Source organism: Chamaea fasciata, unplaced genomic scaffold (genome assembly GCF_029207755.1).
Source record: "Chamaea fasciata isolate MVZ Bird 193981 ecotype frontalis unplaced genomic scaffold, bChaFas1.0.hap1 SCAF_4, whole genome shotgun sequence".
NCBI lineage: Eukaryota > Metazoa > Chordata > Aves > Passeriformes > Sylviidae > Chamaea > Chamaea fasciata.
The window spans coordinates 11,855,143-11,877,846 of record NW_027094089.1 but is presented as its reverse complement, the minus strand read 5'-3'; the positions used below and the strand labels follow the sequence as shown (position 1 = coordinate 11,877,846).

Sequence of the window (22,704 nt, the reverse complement as noted above, 5' to 3'; positions counted from 1 at the left end):
TCTGAACGCATGACTTCTCTGCTTCCAAACTAACATTTTGTATTTTGTTAATGTGCACAGAATTTAAGAATTCTGTGAAAGAAATAAGTAGGAATTACAATATGATTGGATTATTTATTTTTCTCTAAAAGCAAACAGCACTAAAAACTAAGTGGTTCTTGTACAGCAGAAGTCCTGTGGAAGCTGAAGAGGAAGAAAGGAAAAGAGGGAGTTGCATCTGTGAAAAATGTAGATAAAAACACCTGTTTTTGTATAAAATAGAAACATTAGCTATGGGAGTATGTAACTATTAGATAAATTTCCTTTGGCTTGATGTTTGTCTTTTGATGTGTGCTTTTACCACTAATGGTCTTGATTGGATTTCTTTGGACTGTTTGAGTACACAAACATTACAACATGCCTATTGGTGATTGTTTTCTGAAGGTAGCAAATGATCTTAGGATCTGTCTGTTTTAGAGTTTTATTACTTTCATGGAGAGGTGAAATAGTGGAATTTCTAGTGGACACTTACAGATGGAATCCTAAAATGCTTGTAAGAAAGCAGCCTAGCTGTGTAGCTTAAGGACTGCCTTCTTGTGATCTTATTATTAAAAGTATTAAAGGAGATACCTCTGCCTGAATTAAGGTGCAAATGGGAGCATATAGTGAAGTCAAAAGTATGGATTTTGTTTAATAGTAAATGAGAGAGAAAGAAGCAGAAAAGGAGGGGGGAAAAAGGGGGAGAGAAAGTGTGACAGACAGGTTGAGTAGAAATATTAGCACTGTGGTTTCCAGCGACATCTTCATCACCTTCTTCTGGTCTTGGTGGTGAGGGTCCCCCAGAAACCACAGAATTCAGTGGATTAATAAACATTTGGGCTAGGTGGGAATGCCCAGGTAGCTGACCTCAGTGGTTGGAAGTGAGTTTGATTCTGGCTCTTGCAGCAGACTGCAGACTCTGGATCTGTTGCATCCCTTTGCCTTAGGAAGGGATCTGGGGCTGCTTCAGGGTCTTTGATGGATTGTGACACCTCTTCAGCTGCTTCTCACGTGAATGCCCTGTGGATGTGGCTATCCAGGGTTGAGGGGATTTGCAGCTGAGCCAGTTGAGTGTAAGGGAGGATGGGGTGCTCACTCCTTCTGACCAGAGGTTATGTGACACCGCCAAAACTTCTCCTCCTCCCAAGTGGGGGAGTGTGTGCAAACCTGGCCTCAGCAGATGGGCCTGTAGGCTGTGGCCTCCTCCACCCCAAACCCAACTAGAACTGGTTTTCAGGACAGCTGTTGGGTTTGGCTTTCTTGTGAATGCCTTCTTCTCCCTCAGCCTTGGTTACTTCTCCCTAAATCTGAGCTAATGGAACAATTGTGTCAATTGAACTATAGTATGTTATCTCATGTTTCCTTAGGTGCTTTAACTCACAGTCCAAAGTTCCAGGCATATTCAAGGAGGGGTGGGCTTAGAAGGGCACAGCTTCTTTATGGAGTTTTACCATAATGGGGAAAAAGTCCTTGAGTACAATGTTTACGCCTTTAACCATAAAATTTCAGTCTCTCATGCTACCTCTAAATTATGAATGAATTATTCAAATAATATAATTCACTTGTTGCATGTTTATTAGAGCTTTCCTACTTTGTTTTAAGATACTTTAAAGGTTTCCAAGCCAGTGTTTGTGGAAATTTGATTTGAACATAGCAGAAGAATGAAAATCATGAGTGGATCAAAAAACATGTCATTAAGCCTTTGGACAAATAAAAATTCAAAACTGAAACCAGACCAATATATATATATATAATTTTTTGGTTCCTCTGTTTTAGAAGTGATACAGTTTCACATCTAGAGTTACCTGTTTTCTGCTGAAATAATATACGCAAGAAATGTTCAGAATTGTTAAAGAACACTGATGTGACTACAGTCTTCCTTAAAATTCTTAAAGATTTCTTTTGCTAATACTTTAGAATCTGCTGGGAAATTTCGTAGGCTGCGAGTAGTTATGTGGTATTTGAAATAAATGTGTTAACTTTACAGCTGGTTAATCTGCACATAGCTTTAATCTTCAGTTATGAGGATTAAATAATGTAATTATAAAGGCTAATGTATCTAAATTAGTGCACACTCTTACTGTAATGGAGTTGTACCCTGTAGTTTTATGGGGAGTAAATTGAACAGATTCAGAAATTTAAAACAGCTGTATTCTTTTCACTCTTCAGTAAAAAAATATAGTTGCACATACTGTTTATACCAAATAATGTTTAGGCATGGGACTGACAGCGTTTTTTTAGGAATTTTTATTTTACTCGATGATAAAAATTTTAGATCTTTGAATTTTTAGATGTGGAAAAGAGATCTAAGATCATTAGCACCTAATTGTTCACCTCTAAACTGTACTCCCAAATGCAACATCCAAACATTTTTCTAACACTAAACATATATGATGTCATGGATTACAAACTAGTTGTCAATTATAAGGCTTTCTGATTGTAAAAATTTTGTCAACTCTGTTATTATAACAGTTTATTTTTTGCACAATTGTCTGTGAATTGTTGTAGATTGGTGAGTTGCTGCTTGTGAACTGAGGTGATACTGTGCATTTTGAATGGGTTTCTACATTGTCTAGGGGCACTTAAAGTATCAGTTAGTGTGAGACATCTGGTAGCAAATGTTCCTTTGATCATGTGGACAAACTCAACTCTTCTTTCAGTTTTTTTCCAGGATGGTTTTAGTTCTTACTGCAACTGTGATAGTCTGTTTTGTTTCCTGAATTTAAAGGTTATCCCACCAAAGGAATGGAAGCCAAGAAAAAACTATGATGATATTGAAGATTTGGTGATTCCTGCTCCAATTCAACAGATGGTCACTGGCCAATCTGGACTTTTCACACAGTACAATATTCAGAAAAAGCCCATGACAGTGAAGGAATTCAAGAAGCTAGCAAACAGTGACAAGTATGTACTCTTAGTAAGACAAATATTTATCTTCACGTGTTGTGATTTCTTTGAATTGTGTAAGGCACCTGTCTCTTGAAGTACTGAAGGGTACCACAATGTGAATATTGTTTGTGTTTATGTTGTTGAAGGCGTCTGATACCATGGCAGCAAGAAAGCATCTGAAAAAACTGAGACATGATGCCTTCTGTCTACCTTTTTTCCTTTTATGTTCCAGAAGATGTAGAAAATAGTGAAGATGATACAGATGTGTATATGAGTTTTCATTTGATTACACACATTAATGTTTAATTCCTAGTTACTAGAATGGCCTATCACCATGTAATTCTGAAAACTCCAGTATCTTTTATAACCAATCCAGAAGCTTTTGCATTAGTCTAAGAGAACTCAATGGTATCTAGTGATAGTCAGTGTTGTGGTTATGGCAAGATGAATTTTATGGGAGGGGGAGAAAAGGTTTGAGAAGGGCTGGGCACTGTACTGAAATGTTTCAAATTGTTGAGCATTCCAAGAAGAGGGAATTGATAGAAGTAATTCTTGCCTGTCATTTTGGGCACATAAAAAGGATATACTTTACTTGACTCTCTCCTCAAAACTGAATGGAAGTAGTTTCTGGAAGATAAGTCAAAGGATCTTAGAAAGAAAAGATATTTGAATGAGGGAAGGTAATAGAGCCTTAGTTTGGAGGTGAGTTTCTATTATAGGTTAATTCAGGAATTAGGTGTAAGAAGAGAAGCTGTTATCAAGATCAGAAAAAACTAGGACATGGAAAGATTTCAAGGAGGCCCCCTAGCAAATGTTCCGTAGTATCCATGCCTTCATGATAGTGCAAAACTGACAACTTTTTTTTTTTCCTCAATTACAAAGGAAACGTAGCACATATATATTACTCATGCAAAATTAAGTTTAGCACACAGTATTGTTTCTCTGGTGATTGGAAATGGGAACCTGTTTTGTAGTTCTTGAAATTATTTGTTTAGTAAATGTTAGAGGTGAGAGTAAATCCTAACACCTATATGGCATCTGATGTAATTTTCAATAATGCTTTTTCAGAGATGTTAAAGTTTACATTTTATTAACTCCTAATAAATTGAGATACACTGATTTCTTAAAATAGTTAATTAATGCAGAAATGCTGGGAAGTTTTTTTAATATGTATTATAGTGTTTCTTATGCTTATTATATTCATAATGGAATATATTTTGGAAGTGTTTCTGATTTCAATTTTTATTGTCTTTACTGAAATCAGATGGCAGCCTAATTTCACATGCAAACGTAGAACAATTGGGAGGACTTTGTGTCTATTACTAGCTGTAGGTCTTTCCAAATATTTGTCACTGCTCTTGAGAAAATGTGTCACGTAACCTTCTATGTCACTCTTACTGCAGTTGATATTTATTAAACTGTCAAGTAGCTGAGAGCCCCTGTTCTCCCATGAAAATAATTTTGTTCCTTAATGGAGAAGATTTCTCTGTTAAAGACGTTTTTCTTAATTTTAGGATGTTATCTATTTCCTTTGGGTAAGAGAGAAGGGCCATGAATGTCTGAATTAAATCACAGTTGCCTTTAAAAGGATCATGTGTACTCAGTCTAATGCATTTCATCTTGTATTTGTTTGGACATTTTCAGCTCACCATTGAACCGAAGTCCTTCTCTACTTGACCTCTGGGAAATAGGAGCATATCTACATCCTGTAATCAAGGAGTTCATGTGTGCATGTTACTCAGGGCCCAGTAGAAATACAGTCTGATTTCTGAGGCTGTCGCGAGAAATAATTAATTTTGTTACTGAGAATGCTTTGGTTAAGATGTGTTTTGATAAATTTTTTTGTCTCTGCTCAGAGTTATTACATGATGTAAATGTACTTGGTCTCAGTGTTGTATATATGGATTTTCTGTCCAATTGTTCAAGTGCAGCATACTGGCAGTTCTATGAAACTGTACTTCTCAGTGTTGCAGTAATGGGGGAGTAAGTTTTCTTTTCTGGAGGCTTAAATATGATAGTACAGATGTCTGAGTAGTACAGAGGTCTGACAAAGGATCCTGATGCAAAACTGTTGATGGGTGTTTCTGTGGTAGTGTGCTTGTGTTTTGCTTCCACAAGATTTTGAAAGGTTACATGAGCAACCTTTCAGAAGTATTTCCATAAGTATATTTAAGCATGTGTGTTACGTACCTTGTGCTGTTATGAAGGAGTAAAAAGAAAACTTCCTTTAACTATTTATTTTCTCTGCATCATAGAATTTTTTGTATAAGCTGTTTGAAACAACAACAACTATTCTTGAAAGGTTTTTCTGTGGCAGGAAGAAGAGAAGAAAGTATTGGTTTTGCCTGTGAGGATTGCATGGCTGTGTTAGTTTACATTGTTCTGAGTCAGGCTTGTGCAGGACCTATATCTGAGTCTTTGCAGAGCTGGTAGTGAGATAGGAAAACAATAAATACTTGTTAATTGTGTTTTCTATATGTGTCTTTTTTATGGAAGAGAAATAAAAGGTAGGGGCTCAGCCTGAGGATGGTTGATAGATGGGCTGATTTGCTGCTGGAGACTGAAGCAAATGTTGTGTGGGTGGATGACTTTAGTTGCTGTAGCTGTTAGGTAGGGGGTTTCCATGATGTGTTTAATCATGAAACTAAGAATTCAGGACAGCTGGTAATTTTTCTGTTTCAGAGAATTTGAAATAAAGTGACTTCATCTTGGAGGTTCAGAAGCATAGTCCATTGTAAGGGCGGTTTTTAAAAGACGGTGATGAACCTTTGCCTGCGTCTTTCTCTGCAGATACCGCACTCCAAGATATGTAGACTATGAAGATCTGGAGCGTAAATACTGGAAGAACTTGACTTTTGTGGCACCAATTTATGGAGCAGATATCAATGGGAGCATTTATGATGAAGTATGCATACTTTTTTTATGAAGTTTATCCCTTCCAGTCCTCTTTTAAAGGATACTCTGCTTAGAGGATACACTCTTGCTTTGTGACTGAGAATCTGTCTTTTGAAATCTTTGTGTTACTCCTTAAAGCCTCCAAGCAAGGTTGGAATTAACTCTACATCTGTAAGAGTCAGACAGTCCTGTCCTTAGACAGTAGAATATTGAAACTCTTCCTGATCATGACTCTTCCCTTTCTTCACTTTGAACTCTCCAGAACTTTGAGATTCCTTCCTATTTATTTAATTGTTTATTAATATTCTAGTATGTATGTTTCTTGTGTGTATCTGTGGAAATTTAGGGGAATTTTAACTAAGTTCTACTTTAAAATTAAAAGATGGATACTACCATATCTTTTTCACTGAGGAATATTGGTAGTTGTACTTCATGATTGGAATGTTTGCAGTTTCCTGGAAATGTACTTACTCCTACTGCTTACCTTTCAATTAAAACAGATGAAATTAAAATTTCCTAAGGAAATTAATTTTGCTGGTTATTTGCCAAGATCTCCATGGATGATAAAGGGGCTCTTAAAACAGATCTCATTATCCAAAGAATTACGGAATGGATACATTATTCTCAATTAGGCTATGTAAGTAAGACAGGAACTAGATTTCTGAAAGACTATTTAAGTAATGAGTCTAAGAGAAGAAATGTTAGCATTTCAGAAAAGATTTGAGGATTTAAAAAATACAGAACAAACTTGTATTCAAAGAAAGTACCATATGTGAAGTTCTTGGGTTATTTCATGTTCTATATATAACTGCTTTTCCAATCATTAGAAAAAAAGAGAAGTATGGTTTTGCTGTGGCAGATGGTCTGAGGCTCTCCTAGTGTTTCACAGTTGTTCACGGAAGACAAATTGAAGATTGTCCAGGGATAAATACAGTCAGCCAATATGGCTGAAGATAATTCAGTTTTTGCACTGAGTTATGTGGTCTTTGAAAGATAGCTAAGAATGTCCAATGGTACGTGGTTTAGAGACAGCAAGTTCAAGTTCTCTTGTGTGTCCACATAGCTGCTTTAAGAAATCATTTAGAAAATAATTGAAGATTCTAATTTGGAATATTTCTATGGAGAGACATTTCTAGGTGGCTGTTGCTTTGTGAAGACCAACATGAGGTACAGAAAAGTAGTGTTTCAAGAAATAGAAGCCTTCCCTTTTTCTTCTCTGTTCTTTGTGTCTTTATTATTGACAGATAATGCCTTATGGCATAGCTTTCTACAAATGTACACTTTTTTGGATTGTGGTGTTTTTTTTGTTTTTGTTTAGTATCTTAGTTTGCACTTGCATGAGCAACATTTCCAAAGAAAAGAGACTGAATGCAATAATATCCAATTTGAAAGTGCTGACTGTTCAAAGAGAAGGTCAGAGGTTTCCTTCTTACAGAATTACACTTTTGGAAAGACAAGGAGGGGAGGTCAGAGCAAAGCAAAGTGGAGAGTGAGAGAAACAGCATTAAGGGATCCTAACTCAGATGTTAAATGCATAGGAGAAGGAAACAAAGCATTGAAAGTTGCAGTGACTGGGGAAGAAAGCAATAAAAGGTAGAATAAAGAAACCTTGATGCCTATAATAAAATGGGTATCGTTTTAAAAAAAGTAACAAAGGAGAAATGTTGGTGAAAGGAGTTGACATTAAGGAATGTGAACAGGTTGGGCACTTAATGTGACAGCCAGGTGCTGGTGTACAGCCCGCTTTGTGTATCAAGGAAAAGAAGGAATATACTCTGGTACCAAGGCGTTGGTGAGAGAGTTACGATGCTGTTGCGATGCCGCTGATGAAAACGTTGTCTCAGAAATTTTGCCGCAGTTAATTTTTGGCCACCAGGTGGTGCACTTGCACAACTAATATTTTTCGTGTCTTAGTGCTTGAAGATAGACTTAAGGATCTTTTTGATTTTGTTTGAAATTGGAGGTTGTTCTCATGTCTTCATTCAATTTCCTTCAGGATTGTGATTATTTGGGGAAAGCAGATGAATACAAATCACTGACATTTTGGGCAGCATTTAGGAGAAAGTGTATGGTGGAATGAATTTGTCATGGTGGCCTATTTGGTAGAAGCAAAACAAATGCTTACTTTTTACAAAATACATATTGTAGGAAACAGTATGTTGTAGATGTTACACTTACGGTAAATATCTGACAGAATTCTAGTAAAAAACTACTAGGAACCTAAGGAAAATGTGATACGTACACGTATGTGGACCATCAAGATCAGTGAGGAATACCGCTGTGCTCTGTAAATCAGTTTAGCAGTTTACCGATTACATTTTCTTTTCTACTTGGTGACCATAAGTTTTATATTGAGATGTTTGTATCTGAAACATGATGGAGCCTTAATTTTTATTATTTAGATAATTTAAGAAACATTAGTGTTATTTGTGGAATCTAGCACCTTGTTGGCATTGTGCAAGAGAGATTACAGAGTTTGTAGTATTTGCTTTTTAGATCAGAGGATGATCAGTTCCGAGAGGTTTGGAAGATGAGGCAAAATTTTCTAAAGGTTGTGTTACATGAAACAGAAAAAGACCCCACAAAGTAAATAAACAAAAAAACCCAATGAAAACAAAGAAAGAAAGAAACAAAGCTGTAAGTACATGCTTTGAAGTCTAACAGCAACCAGCAATGTCTCAAGTTTACCCTTGTAGCATTTGGATTATTCCAGAATCTGTTTAAAATATCTTTATGGTTATTTGATGGTTTTGAACTCAGATTGAGTCTTTACAAATAAGAAAATACCTATGAAAACAAGTGTTCTGTGCACTCTGTAGAGCTTTATAGAAAATAAATTCCATATAATTGAAGGTTTGCTGGAAATAGTATTCTGTGTTATTTGCATTCTAATTGCTGTTACATTTAATGGCAGTGCTTTGTAGGAGAATGACTGTAGGTAACTCTAAAAAAGGCATGATCCCTGTGTAGACTGATCTAGCTACCAGGAAGGGGGGGAAATCTTCCTGGTTTCCAAAGAAGTTCCAAAAAAAAGTGACTGATTTAAAGTTTGAGTCATCAAACATGTCTGACTTCAGTGCTGACACTGGCATCTGCTATTCTGCAGAGAAAAGCCAAGTTTGGAAGAAGCATGTATAAATACTCTTTTGTGTCTCTCTCACCACTCTTCTCATTTGCTGTCTGAAAGACACACTTTACTTTCGTTTTTCTTCTCTTAGTTTTATTTCTCCTAAAAAGAGAATTCCTAATGCCTACCTTGTTCCATGTATAAGGTGTGGGAAGCGTACATGATACATGAGTGCACCCTCAGTGCAGAGGATGCCATGTGGATGGGATGTTGCTCTGCTAGGAGGATAGGAAGGCTCTGCTGGGGGATCTGGATAGGACATATGTGTGGGCTAAGGACAACTTTGTGATGCTCAACAAAGCCAAAGACTGGATCCTCCCCTTGGGTCACAACAACCCCAGGCAGCTCCACAGGCTGGGGCAGAGTGGCTGGAAAGCTGCCCACAGGAAAAGGAGCTGGGGGTGCTGTGACGGTGACTGAACATGAGCCAGGGTGTGCCCAGGTGGCCAGGAAGGGCAATGGCATCCTGGCCTGTAGCAGCAATAGTGTGGCCAGCAGGACCAGGACAGGGATTGTCCTCCTGTACTCATCACTGGTGAGACCACGCCTTGACTGAGATGTCCAGTTCTGGGCCTCAGAATTTGGGAAGGATGTTGAGGTGCTGGAGCTTGTCCAGAGAAGGGCAATAGAGCTGGTGAAGGGTCTGAAGTAAAAGTCTTGTATGGAGTAGCTGAGGGAGCTGGGGTTGTCTAGCCTGGAGGAAGGGAAGCTCAGGGAGGACCTTAGCATGCTCTACAACTGCTTGTAGCCAGGTGGGGATTGATCTTTTTTCCCAGGTAGCAAGCAGCAGGACTAAAGTAAACTGCCTCAAATTGTGTCAGTGTGGATGTTTACTTTGGATTTTAGGAAATGGTTTTTCACGGAAAGGAAGTAGTAGCAATCACTGGGGCAGACTTGCCCAGGGAAGTAGCTGTGTCACCATCCTTGGGCGTATTTAAGAGACTTGTAGATATGATGCTTGGGAACATGATTTGGCCTTGGCAGAGCCAAGTTAAGGATGGTTTTTGATGATAAAGGTAATTTCCAACCTAAATGATTCTATTCTTTCAGTTCTGTAATGTCCTTTTTCTGTGATCTACTCATAGTTGAAATCAATGTGAACGATAATTTAGGTTCTAGTGTGATTTCCAAAGAATCTACTTGCCCACCTTTCAAAAGGGTGCCTAAAAACAATGACTGTATCCTTGGAAATGATGAGAAGTTGCAACAATCTAATGAGGGAGATTCTTTGTATTTCCTAATCTGCGTGTTTATGGTGTAGAGATTTTGTTTGTAGCATTTTTTTCCTCTGTTTTAATGACTTTCAAGGCACAGTAAAAGATTAGCAGTAGCTTTATTATATTTGTTGATGTGAGTGAATAGTTATATGGAGAGACGAGTGGGCTATGATGCACAAATTTTTCTCTAATGTTTGTCATGTTCCTTTCCATTCTGTCTCTTAATTAGTTTTTAAATCTTCTTTATTTTTTGAGTTGTTACAGTCAGTCATAAGAGCTCTTCAGTCTTAGTTGTGCAACTGATGTCTTTTTTTGCGAGATTAATACTGAAACGAGGTGGTGAGATAATCAAAGGAAAAACTAAACACTGAAAAAGGATTGTGTGTAATAATGTATGCATACAGAAATCATGTTCATGACAGTGTTGACTGGTTTAAGTAAAGTGAAACGACTAGCATCATGTCACTTTTGTAAGTACTTAAAAATTAAAAGTTTTTTGCACTTGAAGCCTATTTTATTCTTATTTGCAAAGAGGTTGGAGCTTTCAGCTGTGAACTTAACTTTTTACCAGTGTGCGGAGAAGCATTATTCTTTGTGTCTTTGGGAACACAATGGATCAGTTCCTTCCAAAGTGTGCAGGTGTTCAGATGAGAAATGCTTGTCAGGTGTCCTGCTTTGTCTCCATATTGTATTAAAAGCGGATGCAAAGGCTGTTAAGAATAATAAAAACTCTTGATAGCAATTTACAGTAAATTTGAATCACCTTCAAATGAATGAAGATCAGAATAGTGGTCTTCTATATAAACTAATATCTACATTATAATATTTCTTTAAGGAAATACAAGGTAAGTGTAATGTGCATAGCAGTGAATATAACTGGTAAGGTGTTTTAAGCCTGTTTGTTACCTTATAGAAGGAAAACCGCTGAAAAGTAAAGTTTTTCAAGGTATTGGTTTGTGTGGCACAGTTGTCAGTGATGACAGGTATTCCTTAAAGAATTTACCATCAGAAATGTGGATAAATTAGAAATAGTATCTTGACATATTCCTTTGAAATTATTATGATATTCTGATAGTATTGTGATATTCTGAGGACATGTCTTGGTTTGGGAAGACAGGTATCTGCCAGGTAATAAAAAAAACCCCAAAAAAACAACTGCCGTTTCCTTTGGAATGGAGAGGGTAAACCCCCACCCTCCACCCCTTTTTTTCTGTTTCAATTACAAATTTACTATCAGAGGCTTTTAGGCAAAGATTTGGGAAATAGGAATAGCAGTTCTTTACTAGTATGTATTACAAAGCAAATGAACACAAAAAAACCCGACCAAACAACTACAGCATTAATAGCAAATGAAAACAGTACCAAGAACCTTGAGGGCTTTGTTTCACAAAACCCAGGGCAGTTTGGTTTCGGTGTCCCTGCAGGATCCTCAGAGCACTAAGCTGAAACAGTGGAAAGTCTCGGGCTGGTAGCTGGGATGGCAGGGTGTCCCGGCAGCGCAGGGGGTGCAGGGTCACACTGTAGCAAGAGGAGCAGCGCCGAAGAAGCCGAAGGCGAGGCAGGGCTGGCCCAGGTCCTGCGTGTGGCAGAGAAAAAACTCAGGATTCCGGCCGAACCGGTGATAGTAGATTTCCCAGGACTGGATCCCTTTGGCCGCAGTGAAACTCTTCCAGCCAGCAACAGCCGTTCTCTCTCTCCCGGAACGAACGCTGGAAAAAGAAGAGCCCGCAGCTGCCTCAAGCTCTGTCTTTTACCTTTGTTATCTCCCCCTTCCAACTTTGTCCACCTCTTTGTTTTGGTTAAGTACTCTCAAGTATCCAACACTTGGTCTCCTTGGTAACTTATGGGGAAAAAATTCTTTAGAGAAAGGAAGAACAAACCTAACCCCCAACATTATCCACCCCGAATTTTTTTTCCATACTGACATATTACATTGAGTTTAAACTGTTTATATATATATATATATATATATATATATATATATATATATATGCGCAAATGTGGATACAGCCACATTGTCATGGGTAGTTCACCCCAAAACAAGGTCCCCTTGAGGTATGCATCGGGTCTCTCCATCCTTTTGCATAACCCACCAGGTGCAACCTGGTCCCTGAGCGAAGACAACCCCACGGATGGGATTGTCTTTGCTGGAGGCAGGATTAATCCAAACAGTTTTTCCCAGCATACCTCTCATGTATACCACTGGAACCTTATCTCCGTCTGTCGTTTGAAGGGGCTCAGATTGGGCAGGACCTGCTCGGTTGGTGGAACCTCGAGTGTTCACCAACCAGGTGGCCTTTTCTAAATAATTATCCCAATTCTTGAAGGTTTCTCCACCCAGTGCCTTCAAGGTAGTTTTAAGCAGGCCATTGCACTGTTCAACTTTCCCGGCCGCTGGTGCATGATAAGGAATATGGTACACCCACTCATTGCCATGTTCTCTAGCCCAGGTGCTTATAACACTATTCTTGAAATGGGTCCCATTGTCCGACTCGATACTCTCAGGGGTGCCATGTCTCCACAGGACTTGTTTTTCCAGGCCCAGGTTGGTGTTCCGGGCAGTAGCATGAGGCACAGGGTAGGTCTCCAACCATCCAGTGGTGGCTTCCACTATGGTTAGCACATAGTGCTTGCCCTGGCGGGTTTGGGGAAGGGTGATGTAGCCAATCTGCCAGGCTTCCCCATATTTATATTTTACCACCGCCCACCATACCATAAGGGCTTCACCCGCTTGGCTTGCTTGATTGCAGCACATGTCTCACAGTCATGGATAACCTGAGAAATACTGTCCATGGTTAAATCCACCCCTCGGTCTCGGGCCCACTTATAGGTGGCATCTCTGCCCTGATAACCCGAGGCATCATGGGCCCATCGAGCTAGGAACAACTCTCCCTTGTGTTGCCAATCTAAATCTATCTTTGACACTTCTATCTTGGCAGCCTGATCTACCTGCTTGTTGTTTCGGTGTTCCTCATTAGCCCGACTCTTGGGAACATGGGCATCTACATGGCGGACTTTCACAGGCAGCTTCTCTACACGAGTGGCAATGTCCTTCCATTCATCAGCAGCCCAGATTGGTTTTCCCCTACGCTGCCAGTTGGCCTTTTTCCACCTTTCCAGCCAGCCCCACAGAGCATTGGCTACCATCCACGAATCAGTGTAGAGGTAGAGCTTTGGCCACTTCTCTCTTTCAGCAATGTCAAGGGCTAATTGTACAGCTTTGAGTTCAGCAAGTTGACTTGATCCCTCTTCTCCTTCAGTGGCTTCTGCAACCTGTCGTGTGGGGCCCCATACGGCTGCTTTCCACTTACGGTTCATTCCCACAATGCGACAGGAACCGTCAGTGAAAAGAGTGTAGTGTGTTTCTTCTGCTGGCAGTTGGTTGTACGGAGGAGCTTCTTCAGCCCGTGTCACTTGTTCCTGCTCCTCTTCGTCTGTGAGACTAAAGTTTTGTCCTTCTGGCCAGTTTGTAATTATGTCCAAAATCCCAGGGCGATTTGGGTTTCCAATACGGGCACGCTGTGTGATGAGGGCAGTCCATTTGCTCCATGTGGCATCGTTGGCATGGTGGGTGGAGGGAGCCTTTCCTTCAAACATCCACCCCAGCACTGGTAGTCGGGGTGCCAAGAGGAGTTGTGCTTCTGTGCCAATCACTTCTGAGGCGGCTTGAACTCCTTCATAGGCGGCCAAGATCTCCTTCTCTGTGGGAGTGTAGTTGGCTTCAGATCCTCTGTAACTTCGACTCCAGAATCCCAGTGTTCAGCCTTGGGTCTCCCCAGGCACCTTCTGCCAAAGGTTCCAGGACAAACCGTTGTTCCCGGCTGTGGAGTAAAGCACATTCTTCACATCTGGTCCCGTCCTGACTGGGCCAAGGGCTACTGCATGAGCAATCTCCTGCTTGATCTGGGCAAAGGCGTGTTGCTGTTCAGGGTCCCAGTGGAAATTGTTCTTCTTGCGGGTAACCAGGTAGAGAGGGCTCACAATCTGACTGTATTCCCGAATGTGCATTCTCCAAAAACCTGTGGCACCTAGGAAAGCTTGTGTTTCCTTTTTGCTGGTCGGTGGAGACATTGCTGTGATCTTATCAATGACCTCAGTGGGGATGTGCCGCCGTCCATCTTGCCACTTTACTCCCAGGAACTGGATCTCTCTGGCAGGTCCCTTGACTTTGCTCTTCTTGATGGCAAACCCGGCTTTCAGCAAAATCTGGATGATCCTCTCTCCTTTTTCGAAAACTTCAGCTGCAGTCTTCCCCCACACAATGATGTCATCGATGTACTGTAGATGTTCTGGAGCCTCACCCTTCTCCAGTGCAGCCTGGATCAGCCCATGTCAGATGGTGGGGCTGTGTTTCCACCCCTGGGGCAGTCGGTTCCAGGTGTACTGCACGCCCCTCCAGGTGAAAGCAAACTGAGGCCTGCATTCTGCAGCCAGAGGAATGGAGAAAAATGCATTGGCAATGTCAATAGTGGCATACCACCTCACTGCCTTGGACTCCAGCTTGTACTGGAGTTCCAGCATGTCCGGCACAGCAGCGCTCAGCGGTGGAGTCACTTCATTCAATGCACAATAGTCCACAGTCAATCTCCATTCTCCGTCAGACTTGCGCACAGGCCAGATGGGGCTGTTGAAGGGTGAGTGGGTTTTGCTGACCACCCTTTGGCTCTCCAGCTCACGGATCATCTTGTGGATGGGGATCAGAGCGTCCCGATTTGTCCGATACTGCTGGCGGTGCACTGTCAAAGTGGCAACAGGTACTCGTTCTTCTACCTTCAGGAGTCCCACTGCAGATGTGTTCTCTGATAGTCCCGGCAGGGTGTTCAATTGCTTAATGCCCTCTGCCTCCACAGCAGCTATTCCAAAAGCCCATCTGAGTCCCTTAGGGTCTTTGTAATAGCCATTCCTGAGGAAGTCTATGCCCAGTATACACGGAGCCTCTGGGCCGGTCACAATTGGATGTTTCTGCCACTCCTTCCCGGTCAGGCTCACCTCGGCTTCAACCAGAGTCAATTCCTGTGATCCCCCCGTCACCCCGGCAATGGAAATTGGTTCTGCCCCCACATGTCCCGATGGCATTAGAGTACACTGCGACCCAGTATCAACCAAAGCTTCATATTTCTGTGGCTCTGATGTGCCAGGCCATTAAATCTACACAGTCCAAAAGACCCGGTTTTCCCGTGCCTCTTCCTGGCTAGAGGCAGGGCCCCTCTAGCACTGGTTATTATTCTCTTCTTTGACACACATATTAGAGGTTCCTTCAAGGGGATCCAACATATTGTTCTCACTTGTATAATACCTGGTGACTCGGTCATGGGAGGCTGAGGCTACTTTCATTTTAGTGGAAACCCCTTGGTGAGTGTTTCTCTTTTTGAGCTCACGCACCCATGCTGCCAGGACCGAAGTGGGCTTCCCATCCCACCTTCCCATGTCTTCCCCATGGTTGCTCAGGAAGGACCACAGTTCAGCTCGTGGGGGTACCCTCTCTCTCTGGCTGAGGGATGTTGGGCTCTGGGGCCTGTGACTCACACCGGTGCCACATGGGAATGGTTCTTCCTCATCTCCTCTCTCACCTCCTTTATCTCCTCTTTGAGTTCCTTCACCACGGCAGAGACATGAGCCTGCATTGGGCCATTGATCATACTTTCATAACTCCTGAGCTTGTTGGCTACAGACCCCACTGTCTCTTGGTTGGCATCAGGATTGATTGTGGCAATGAATATGGCATAGTCACGTGATCCATGGGTTGCCAGTGTCCGCAACACGTGCCCTGTGCATCTAACCTTGTCAGGGTCATTATCATGCTGTCTGCTCCTCCCAAAGAGTACCTCTAATACTGCCACTTCTCTCAGCCTTTGGATCCCCTCTTCAAGGGTCTTCCAGTCCATGTTATGATAGTACTATGGCACTTTGTCTCTGTGGACAAACCTCTCCCTTATACTCATTAAAAGCTGCCCCCAGAGGGAAAGGGGACCTGGCTCTCTTACAAATACCTGATTTATGCCTGAGTCTTGGGTCAAGGGTCCCAAATTCCTTGCCTCACTACCATCCAGTTGTACACCTGTATCCATAAGGGCCCAGACCTGAAGCAGCCAGGCTGTATAAGCCTCACCTCCCCGTCGTGCAATATCTTTGTGTAGGTTATGGAGACTTTCATACGACAGGGACTCGGTGATGATCTCAACCTCTGTTTCCCCTGCGGGTTGTGAGGGTCCTCCTTTCTTATCCTTATTACCTGGGGCCTCTGATTTTATCTTAGCCTTCCTTGTTTCCACAGGGGCGACTGCTGCTGGCTGTGGCTGCCCCTGTGGTTCAGCTGGAACCTGCACGGTTGTAACATCTGTGGGTTCTATTGCTGCACCATCAGACTCTCCCTTTACAGGGGAAGGAGAGGGTTTTCCACCAGCTGGGGAAGTGTATTCCTTCAGCACCCCGTCCATCTCATGTATCTCCTTCACCAGAATCCCCACCCAATTCGGGTGGTTCATTTCTGAGGTGGGCTGCAGGGCAGGGTCAGACTGCATGGCAGTATCCCTAGTCTCTGGGGTAGGTGTCTGTGCGGTGATCCAAGTCAGCCTCACCTTATCTCTGAAAACTATTGAATAGGCTATGACTATTAGCAACACTTGGATTAGCAACACTTGGGTAGTATCTAGAGAGAACTTAAACCCTTCAAAAGCTGGTGGGGTAGGCACAAAGAACTGGTTGAAGGGCTGGGAGAAAACTTCCCCTGCTGTCATTTCCTCACAGAAAGTACCATTCTAAAGTAATCCCAAAAACATACACTTAGTGTGTGATAGCCATGTATCCATGTGCCTGCTTTCCAGAGGAAGTTAAAAATCTATGAATGCCTCACCTTATCCACCCATAAAACAAACTGGATCACAGCCACCGTAGCCTTAGTTATAGGGCCCATGTTTAGATAAGGGCCTGCAAATGGAAGGAATATAGCCACAACCACATGCCATCCAAACCAGGCTAAGTTAGACCACATGATGCTGCCTAATGAGGTTTTTATATCCAACGCACACAAAAGAAAGTACTAGGTTAGTTAAGAACTGCTATTTCTTTTCTCTATTCTTTTCTCAGTGCCCTCAAGCGCCACACTTGGGCGCCAAAATCTGTCTTGGTTTGGGAAGACAGGTATCTGCCAGGTAATAAAAAAAAAAACCCAAAAAACTACTGCCATTTCCTTTGGAATGGAGAGGGTGAACCCCCACCCTCCACCCCTTTTTTTCTTTTTCAATTATAAATTTACCATCAGAGGCTCTTAGGCAAAGATTTGGGAAATAGGAATAGCAGTTCTTTACTAGTATGTATTACAAAGCAAACGAACACAAAAAAACCCGACCAAAGAACTACAGCATTAATAACAAACGAAAACAGTACCAAGAACCTTGAGGGCTTTGTTTCACAAAACCCAGGGCAGTTTGGTTTCGGTGTCCCTGCAGGATCCTCAGAGCACCAAGCTGAAACAGTGGAAAGTCTCGGGCTGGTAGCTGGGATGGCAGGGTGTCCCGGCAGGCAGGGGCAGGATGTCCCGGCAGCGCAGGGGGTGCAGGGTCACGCTGTAGCAAGAGGAGCAGCGCCGAAGAAGCCGAAGGCGAGGCAGGGCCTGGCCCAGCTCCTGCGTGTGGCAGAGAAAAAACTCAGGATTCAGGCCGAACCGGTGATAGTAGATTTCCCAGGACTGGATCCCTTTGGCCGCAGTGAAACTCTTCCAGCCAGCAACAGCCGTTCTCTCTCCCCGAACGCCGGAAAAAGAAGAGCCCCCAGGTGCCTCAAGCTCTGTCTTTTACCTTTGTTATCTCCCCCTTCCCACTTTGTCCACCTCTTTGTTTCGGTTAAGTACTCTCAAGTATCCAACACTTGGTCTCCTTGGTAACTTATGGGGAAAAAATTCTTTAGAGAAAGAAGGAACAAACCTAACCCCCAACAGGACAATACTTTGTATTTTCCTAATATTGAATATTATAATGTCTAGATGTATTTGTATGAAATTACCAGATAGATGTTATAGTCAAGTAATACATGTACTGCTGTTCTAACAATTGTTATTCAATATAGCATAACCTGCAAAAAAAATACTTTAAGCTTGAGAAGTATGGCTGTGTATTGACCTATTAAAATGCACTTATACAGCTGGGATCTTTTTAGTGTGCGTTGCAGTTGCTACATCTAAAACCAGTTATACAACTACTGTAAAAACAAATCAATATTTTACTTTAAAATCATACAAGCATTTTATTTAATGTTTTTAAATATTAAAAGAAATCTGTGAGGTAAACTAACATCTTTAAAATGATTTTTAATAATGATTTGTAATAATCTGGCCATAAATATGAAACTGATTTATTGTTTTAAGTCTAAGGAATGTAGGAGGAGTTGAAACGAATCAGTGTGATTTTAGTTATTTGGCCAGTTTCAGAGAACATTTCCTTTTGAGCTAAGAATGCTTGTCCAAAATGGTCTTCAGGAAAAGGAAGTAGCTCATCTATCTTGAGTGTACAAGTTGTGGATTGTTTATTTGCTATTTGGATTGTTTGGTACTTTGAAGCAAGGTACTTGTTCTAGAATTGATCTCCATGATAGAAATTGCTTTTGTTTGAGGACAAATCACTAGCAGTTTGCTTGGTGACTAGTTGTGATACAACTTAACAGTGTGTGCAAAGATGAGATGTGCTGTTAAAAAAAAATTCTCTTAGGTATTACTTAATTCTTAGTAGAAGACTTAAGATTTCAGGATATTAGGGTTTCTAGATGCTTACATGGGTGAAAGGTTTAGATGGGTCACATGACGGGTAAAAAAAGTCCATGGAATACTGTTAAATAGAAAGATAACACCTATTCTGGCTGAAGAAACCTTCAAGTGCAAATTGCTGCAGTGTTGTTTGGCCACTGTCAGAGTAACTGCCTGGATTAACAATTGGGTTTTACAAGTATTTCTTGTTTTCTTCTAATCTTGTGTATGTATCTGTGGTTGAATCATTGCTCTTAGTTGGCTGTATTAATTTGTTTCTTCAAATGATCTGCACAATTTGTAAACAGATAAATTTCATGTGATTTTAAAAAATAAAATCTGTAAATCGAGGACTTACTACCTAAAAATTATTGCCTCAAATTTTTTATTTTACAGCTGTATTAACTTGCTGCTGCCACGTTTTATATTTGAAAGCTGCAGATTTCACCAGCATCTACTCTTGAGTTCAGATTGGTGTTTTTTCTTTTATTAGGATTTAAATTTTTTAAAACGTTTAAAATTTCATGTGCCTTTGTGTTTCACAAATGTGTCAAACCCAAGACTTCCATTTTAAAAGGAGAAAAAATGGTGTCTGAAATGAAATCAATCTATAAACACCCTTTACCCAAGTGTAAAATTCCAAATAACTTAGTATTTCTTAATAAGTGAAGTAGCCAAAGCAAGTGGTTAGAAGTGCTTGTTCAATGAGAAGTCTGAACTTCATACAGATGTTAACTTCTTGTCTATCAGTTTTTTCTGCTTCATAAGTAACATGCTTGACATAAAAATCTCAAAAAAAAAAAAAAAAAAGAAAACTGACAGTATTGAATGTTCATTACTTCTTGCTTTAACTTGTATTCTTACTACTCCAGCTATCCAAATATTAAATATCATCATGCTTAGTCTTGATCAGCTGCATCAGGGTTGCAGTCTGCCATCATTTTGTGCCCCAGTAAGATTATCAAAACTGTACATTCAGTGATGGGTGTAGCAGCTCATGGTTAAGAGTGTGCTTAGGGGCTGTCTTTGCAATAAAACTTGTCTCAATTGAGTTTTTAGTAGTTTTGATTATATTTCTTGGTTTTCTGACTGCTTGAGCACCAGCTAATGTCTTCCCTGGAGGTGCTAATAGTTGCTGTTATAATGAAGTCTAATTTTTTCTCTTCAATTTTGTAGCTTTGATCTTGGTTATACTGTCTCTTACGTGCTGTATTACCTGAAATTAGAACTGCAGTTTGCAGTTGAATTTGAAGTGCAACAAAAACTACATGTATTGCTTTCTGAATGACTTTTAATGTACAAATTTTATGGGCAATAACATAAGGAAACAGCTTAAATCCCCTGAAATCAATAGATTCCTTCTGTGGTGTATTTCTTATGCAGTACGTCGTTATGATTAGAAATACATCTGAAGTGATCATTTTAGTTTGTATACTTTCGAGAGAAGTGGTAAATTTATGCATGTAAAATAATTTTTAAACCATTTTTTCATACTGTTTGGTATTATGTTGTAAGTAGTAAAAGAGCATAGATAGGTCCTGTGAAACTTAGTGGCTTCCAGCTATAAACTCAGTGAAGGTTTTGTCTGCAGCTATTATTTCTATATTTTGTGTACCTTTTTGAATGTAGTATGGTGTATGATATTTCAGTCCATATTAGATTTGATATAAAATTGTAAACCAGATCAGAACTTGTTATGTTCTCTGCTCTGGACATCTCAGACTTATAACCTGATCTAATACTTATAAAGTTCAAGAGAATTTTTGTTCAGGTAACTTCAACTGTCTTCTAAAATGCTTACAAATATGTATGAACAGACTATTTTTTGAAAGGCTACATCAAGTGTGTATCTTTTGACTGGAACTGTTATATAAAACTGCATTGCTTTAAAAGCTTAATAATATTTTCATTATGTATCTTTTTCAGGGTATTGAGGAGTGGAATATTGCTCATCTTAATACAATATTGGATGTTGTAGGAGAAGAGTGTGGAATTTCTATTGAGGGTGTAAATACACCATATCTTTATTTTGGTATGTGGAAAACAACATTTGCGTGGCACACTGAAGACATGGATCTCTACAGTATTAATTATCTCCATTTTGGGGAGCCGAAGTCATGGCAAGTTAATTTTTTTTTAAGATGATTTTTGTTTATTTCAGCTGACTAAACCAAACAGATGGGTTATGATTGCTTCACAATGGTAAACTGTACAAAAAGGCTAAGATAGTAGTTCACTGAAGGGTTTTTTTAAGCTCAGAATGCTATAAAATCACACTTATGTAAGATAAGTACATAAGACTTACTTGAGTTCAACAGAAAAATACTTGAAAGATACAATATGAGAAACTTAATGTGCTGGGAACACCAAGACTGTTTGAGGAACTTCTGAGAGAGCTCTTTGAAATCAGTTTGTTTGGTTCGGTTGCCTTTTGGGACTAACTACTGTATTTTGTATTTAACATGCATTTAATTGCTTTTTTGAATCGGAGTCATATTCTGTACTGTAAACTCAGCTGGACCAATAGGAGGTAAGATTCAGAGCTACAGGTAACTTGCTGCATATGAAACTTCTACTGTCCTTTTTCTGTAATCTTAGATTTTTGGTTGAACATCCTTAACAGACAAGTTGTGATACATTGTATATGCATGTATCCCAACTATATAAGAGAAATACATTCCTTTTGTTCATAAAATCTTTGTTTTTCAGAATACCTGTGAAGAGAGTGTAAAATCATTAGAAAGATATGAAAAAATAAGTTATGCGTAGTTCAATTCTCGCAGTTTCTAGTCATCCAAACTTGGACAGAAAATGTGTAGCTTATAATACCATAAAACATCACTGTTTTTTTTAATACCCATACAAAATTCAAATCCTATCATGTATTTATACTGTGAGTGTGGTAAATTGGTCAGATCTTCACTCTTAGATCACTGCTTTATTTTTACTTGCTTTGCTTATGTAATGGATCTCTTGAGTTAAGGCAGAGGTGAAGTCCTGTTGTAGTAAAGCAGGTCTGTGTTTGAAATTGATAAATTATTTACATAGGTATGTGAGATTGTTTCTTTGATAGAATTAATCATACAGAAAGTCTTCTTAACCGTAACATCAATATATTTAAAAAAAAAATGGATGTACAGATAGGCGATTCCAGAATGTTCCAAGATGATAGGACAGTTGTAAATAATATCGAGATTTTTGCTTCTCAAGAATTTAAAAAGTGCTATTTGAAGAAAAGATCACTGCATATTGTGAAATTCCAAACAGTAGAGAACTTAAACTCTGAAGTCCTTAGATACAATGGGAAAGCTTCTTTAAATGTTTTTGAAGGAGGTATGAGTTGATAACAGGATAAATGCTTCGTTAGTTTACTGATGCTTTTTTGTGCTTCTAATGAACAAAATTATTAAACACTGACCTCTTCATACTTTGAAGAAATAGTGGTGGATACAAATTCATTTTCTGTGCCACATTGGCCCATATATTTAAGAAATGCAGCATTATAAAAAAGTTGAATGAAAGACAGCTGAAGATTTGTTTGATGTTACAGATACGCTTTTTACTGGCGCAATGCTGCAGTAATTTATGCAAAGTTCATTTGTCAGTAAAATGTGTCATGTATTAATATGATACTAGTGTAATTTTCTTTGAGAAAGTGGGGCAGGAGCTGAATCTTATGATACAGATGGTAAAGATCTTATCTGCTCTTTAATTCAACTGATTTGACAATCCTTAGTTAAACCAAACTTGATGTATATAGTAGTAAAGCATGTTCTTGGATTTTACTGGTTGTGCATGTGGTTTTTTTAAGACAGACACAT

The 22,704-nt window shown here is 39.9% G+C and overlaps 1 protein-coding gene across 4 annotated transcripts in view; it reads left to right on the top strand.

Annotated features, from left to right (window-relative positions):
• The window catches only part of KDM4C (lysine demethylase 4C), a 261,852-nt gene that overhangs the window by 12,232 nt on the left and 226,916 nt on the right, over window positions 1-22,704 (top strand). For all 4 annotated transcript variants that reach the window (XR_010720481.1, XM_066180842.1, XM_066180843.1 and 1 more), the window contains exons 3-5: window positions 2,747-2,922; window positions 5,698-5,812; window positions 20,810-21,003. Coding sequence is in view for 3 of the 4 variants with exons in the window: in XM_066180842.1 (XP_066036939.1) it covers window positions 2,747-2,922; window positions 5,698-5,812; window positions 20,810-21,003 (485 nt within the window). In the remaining variant the exon portion in view is untranslated. The remainder of the gene's footprint in view (window positions 1-2,746; window positions 2,923-5,697; window positions 5,813-20,809; window positions 21,004-22,704) is intronic.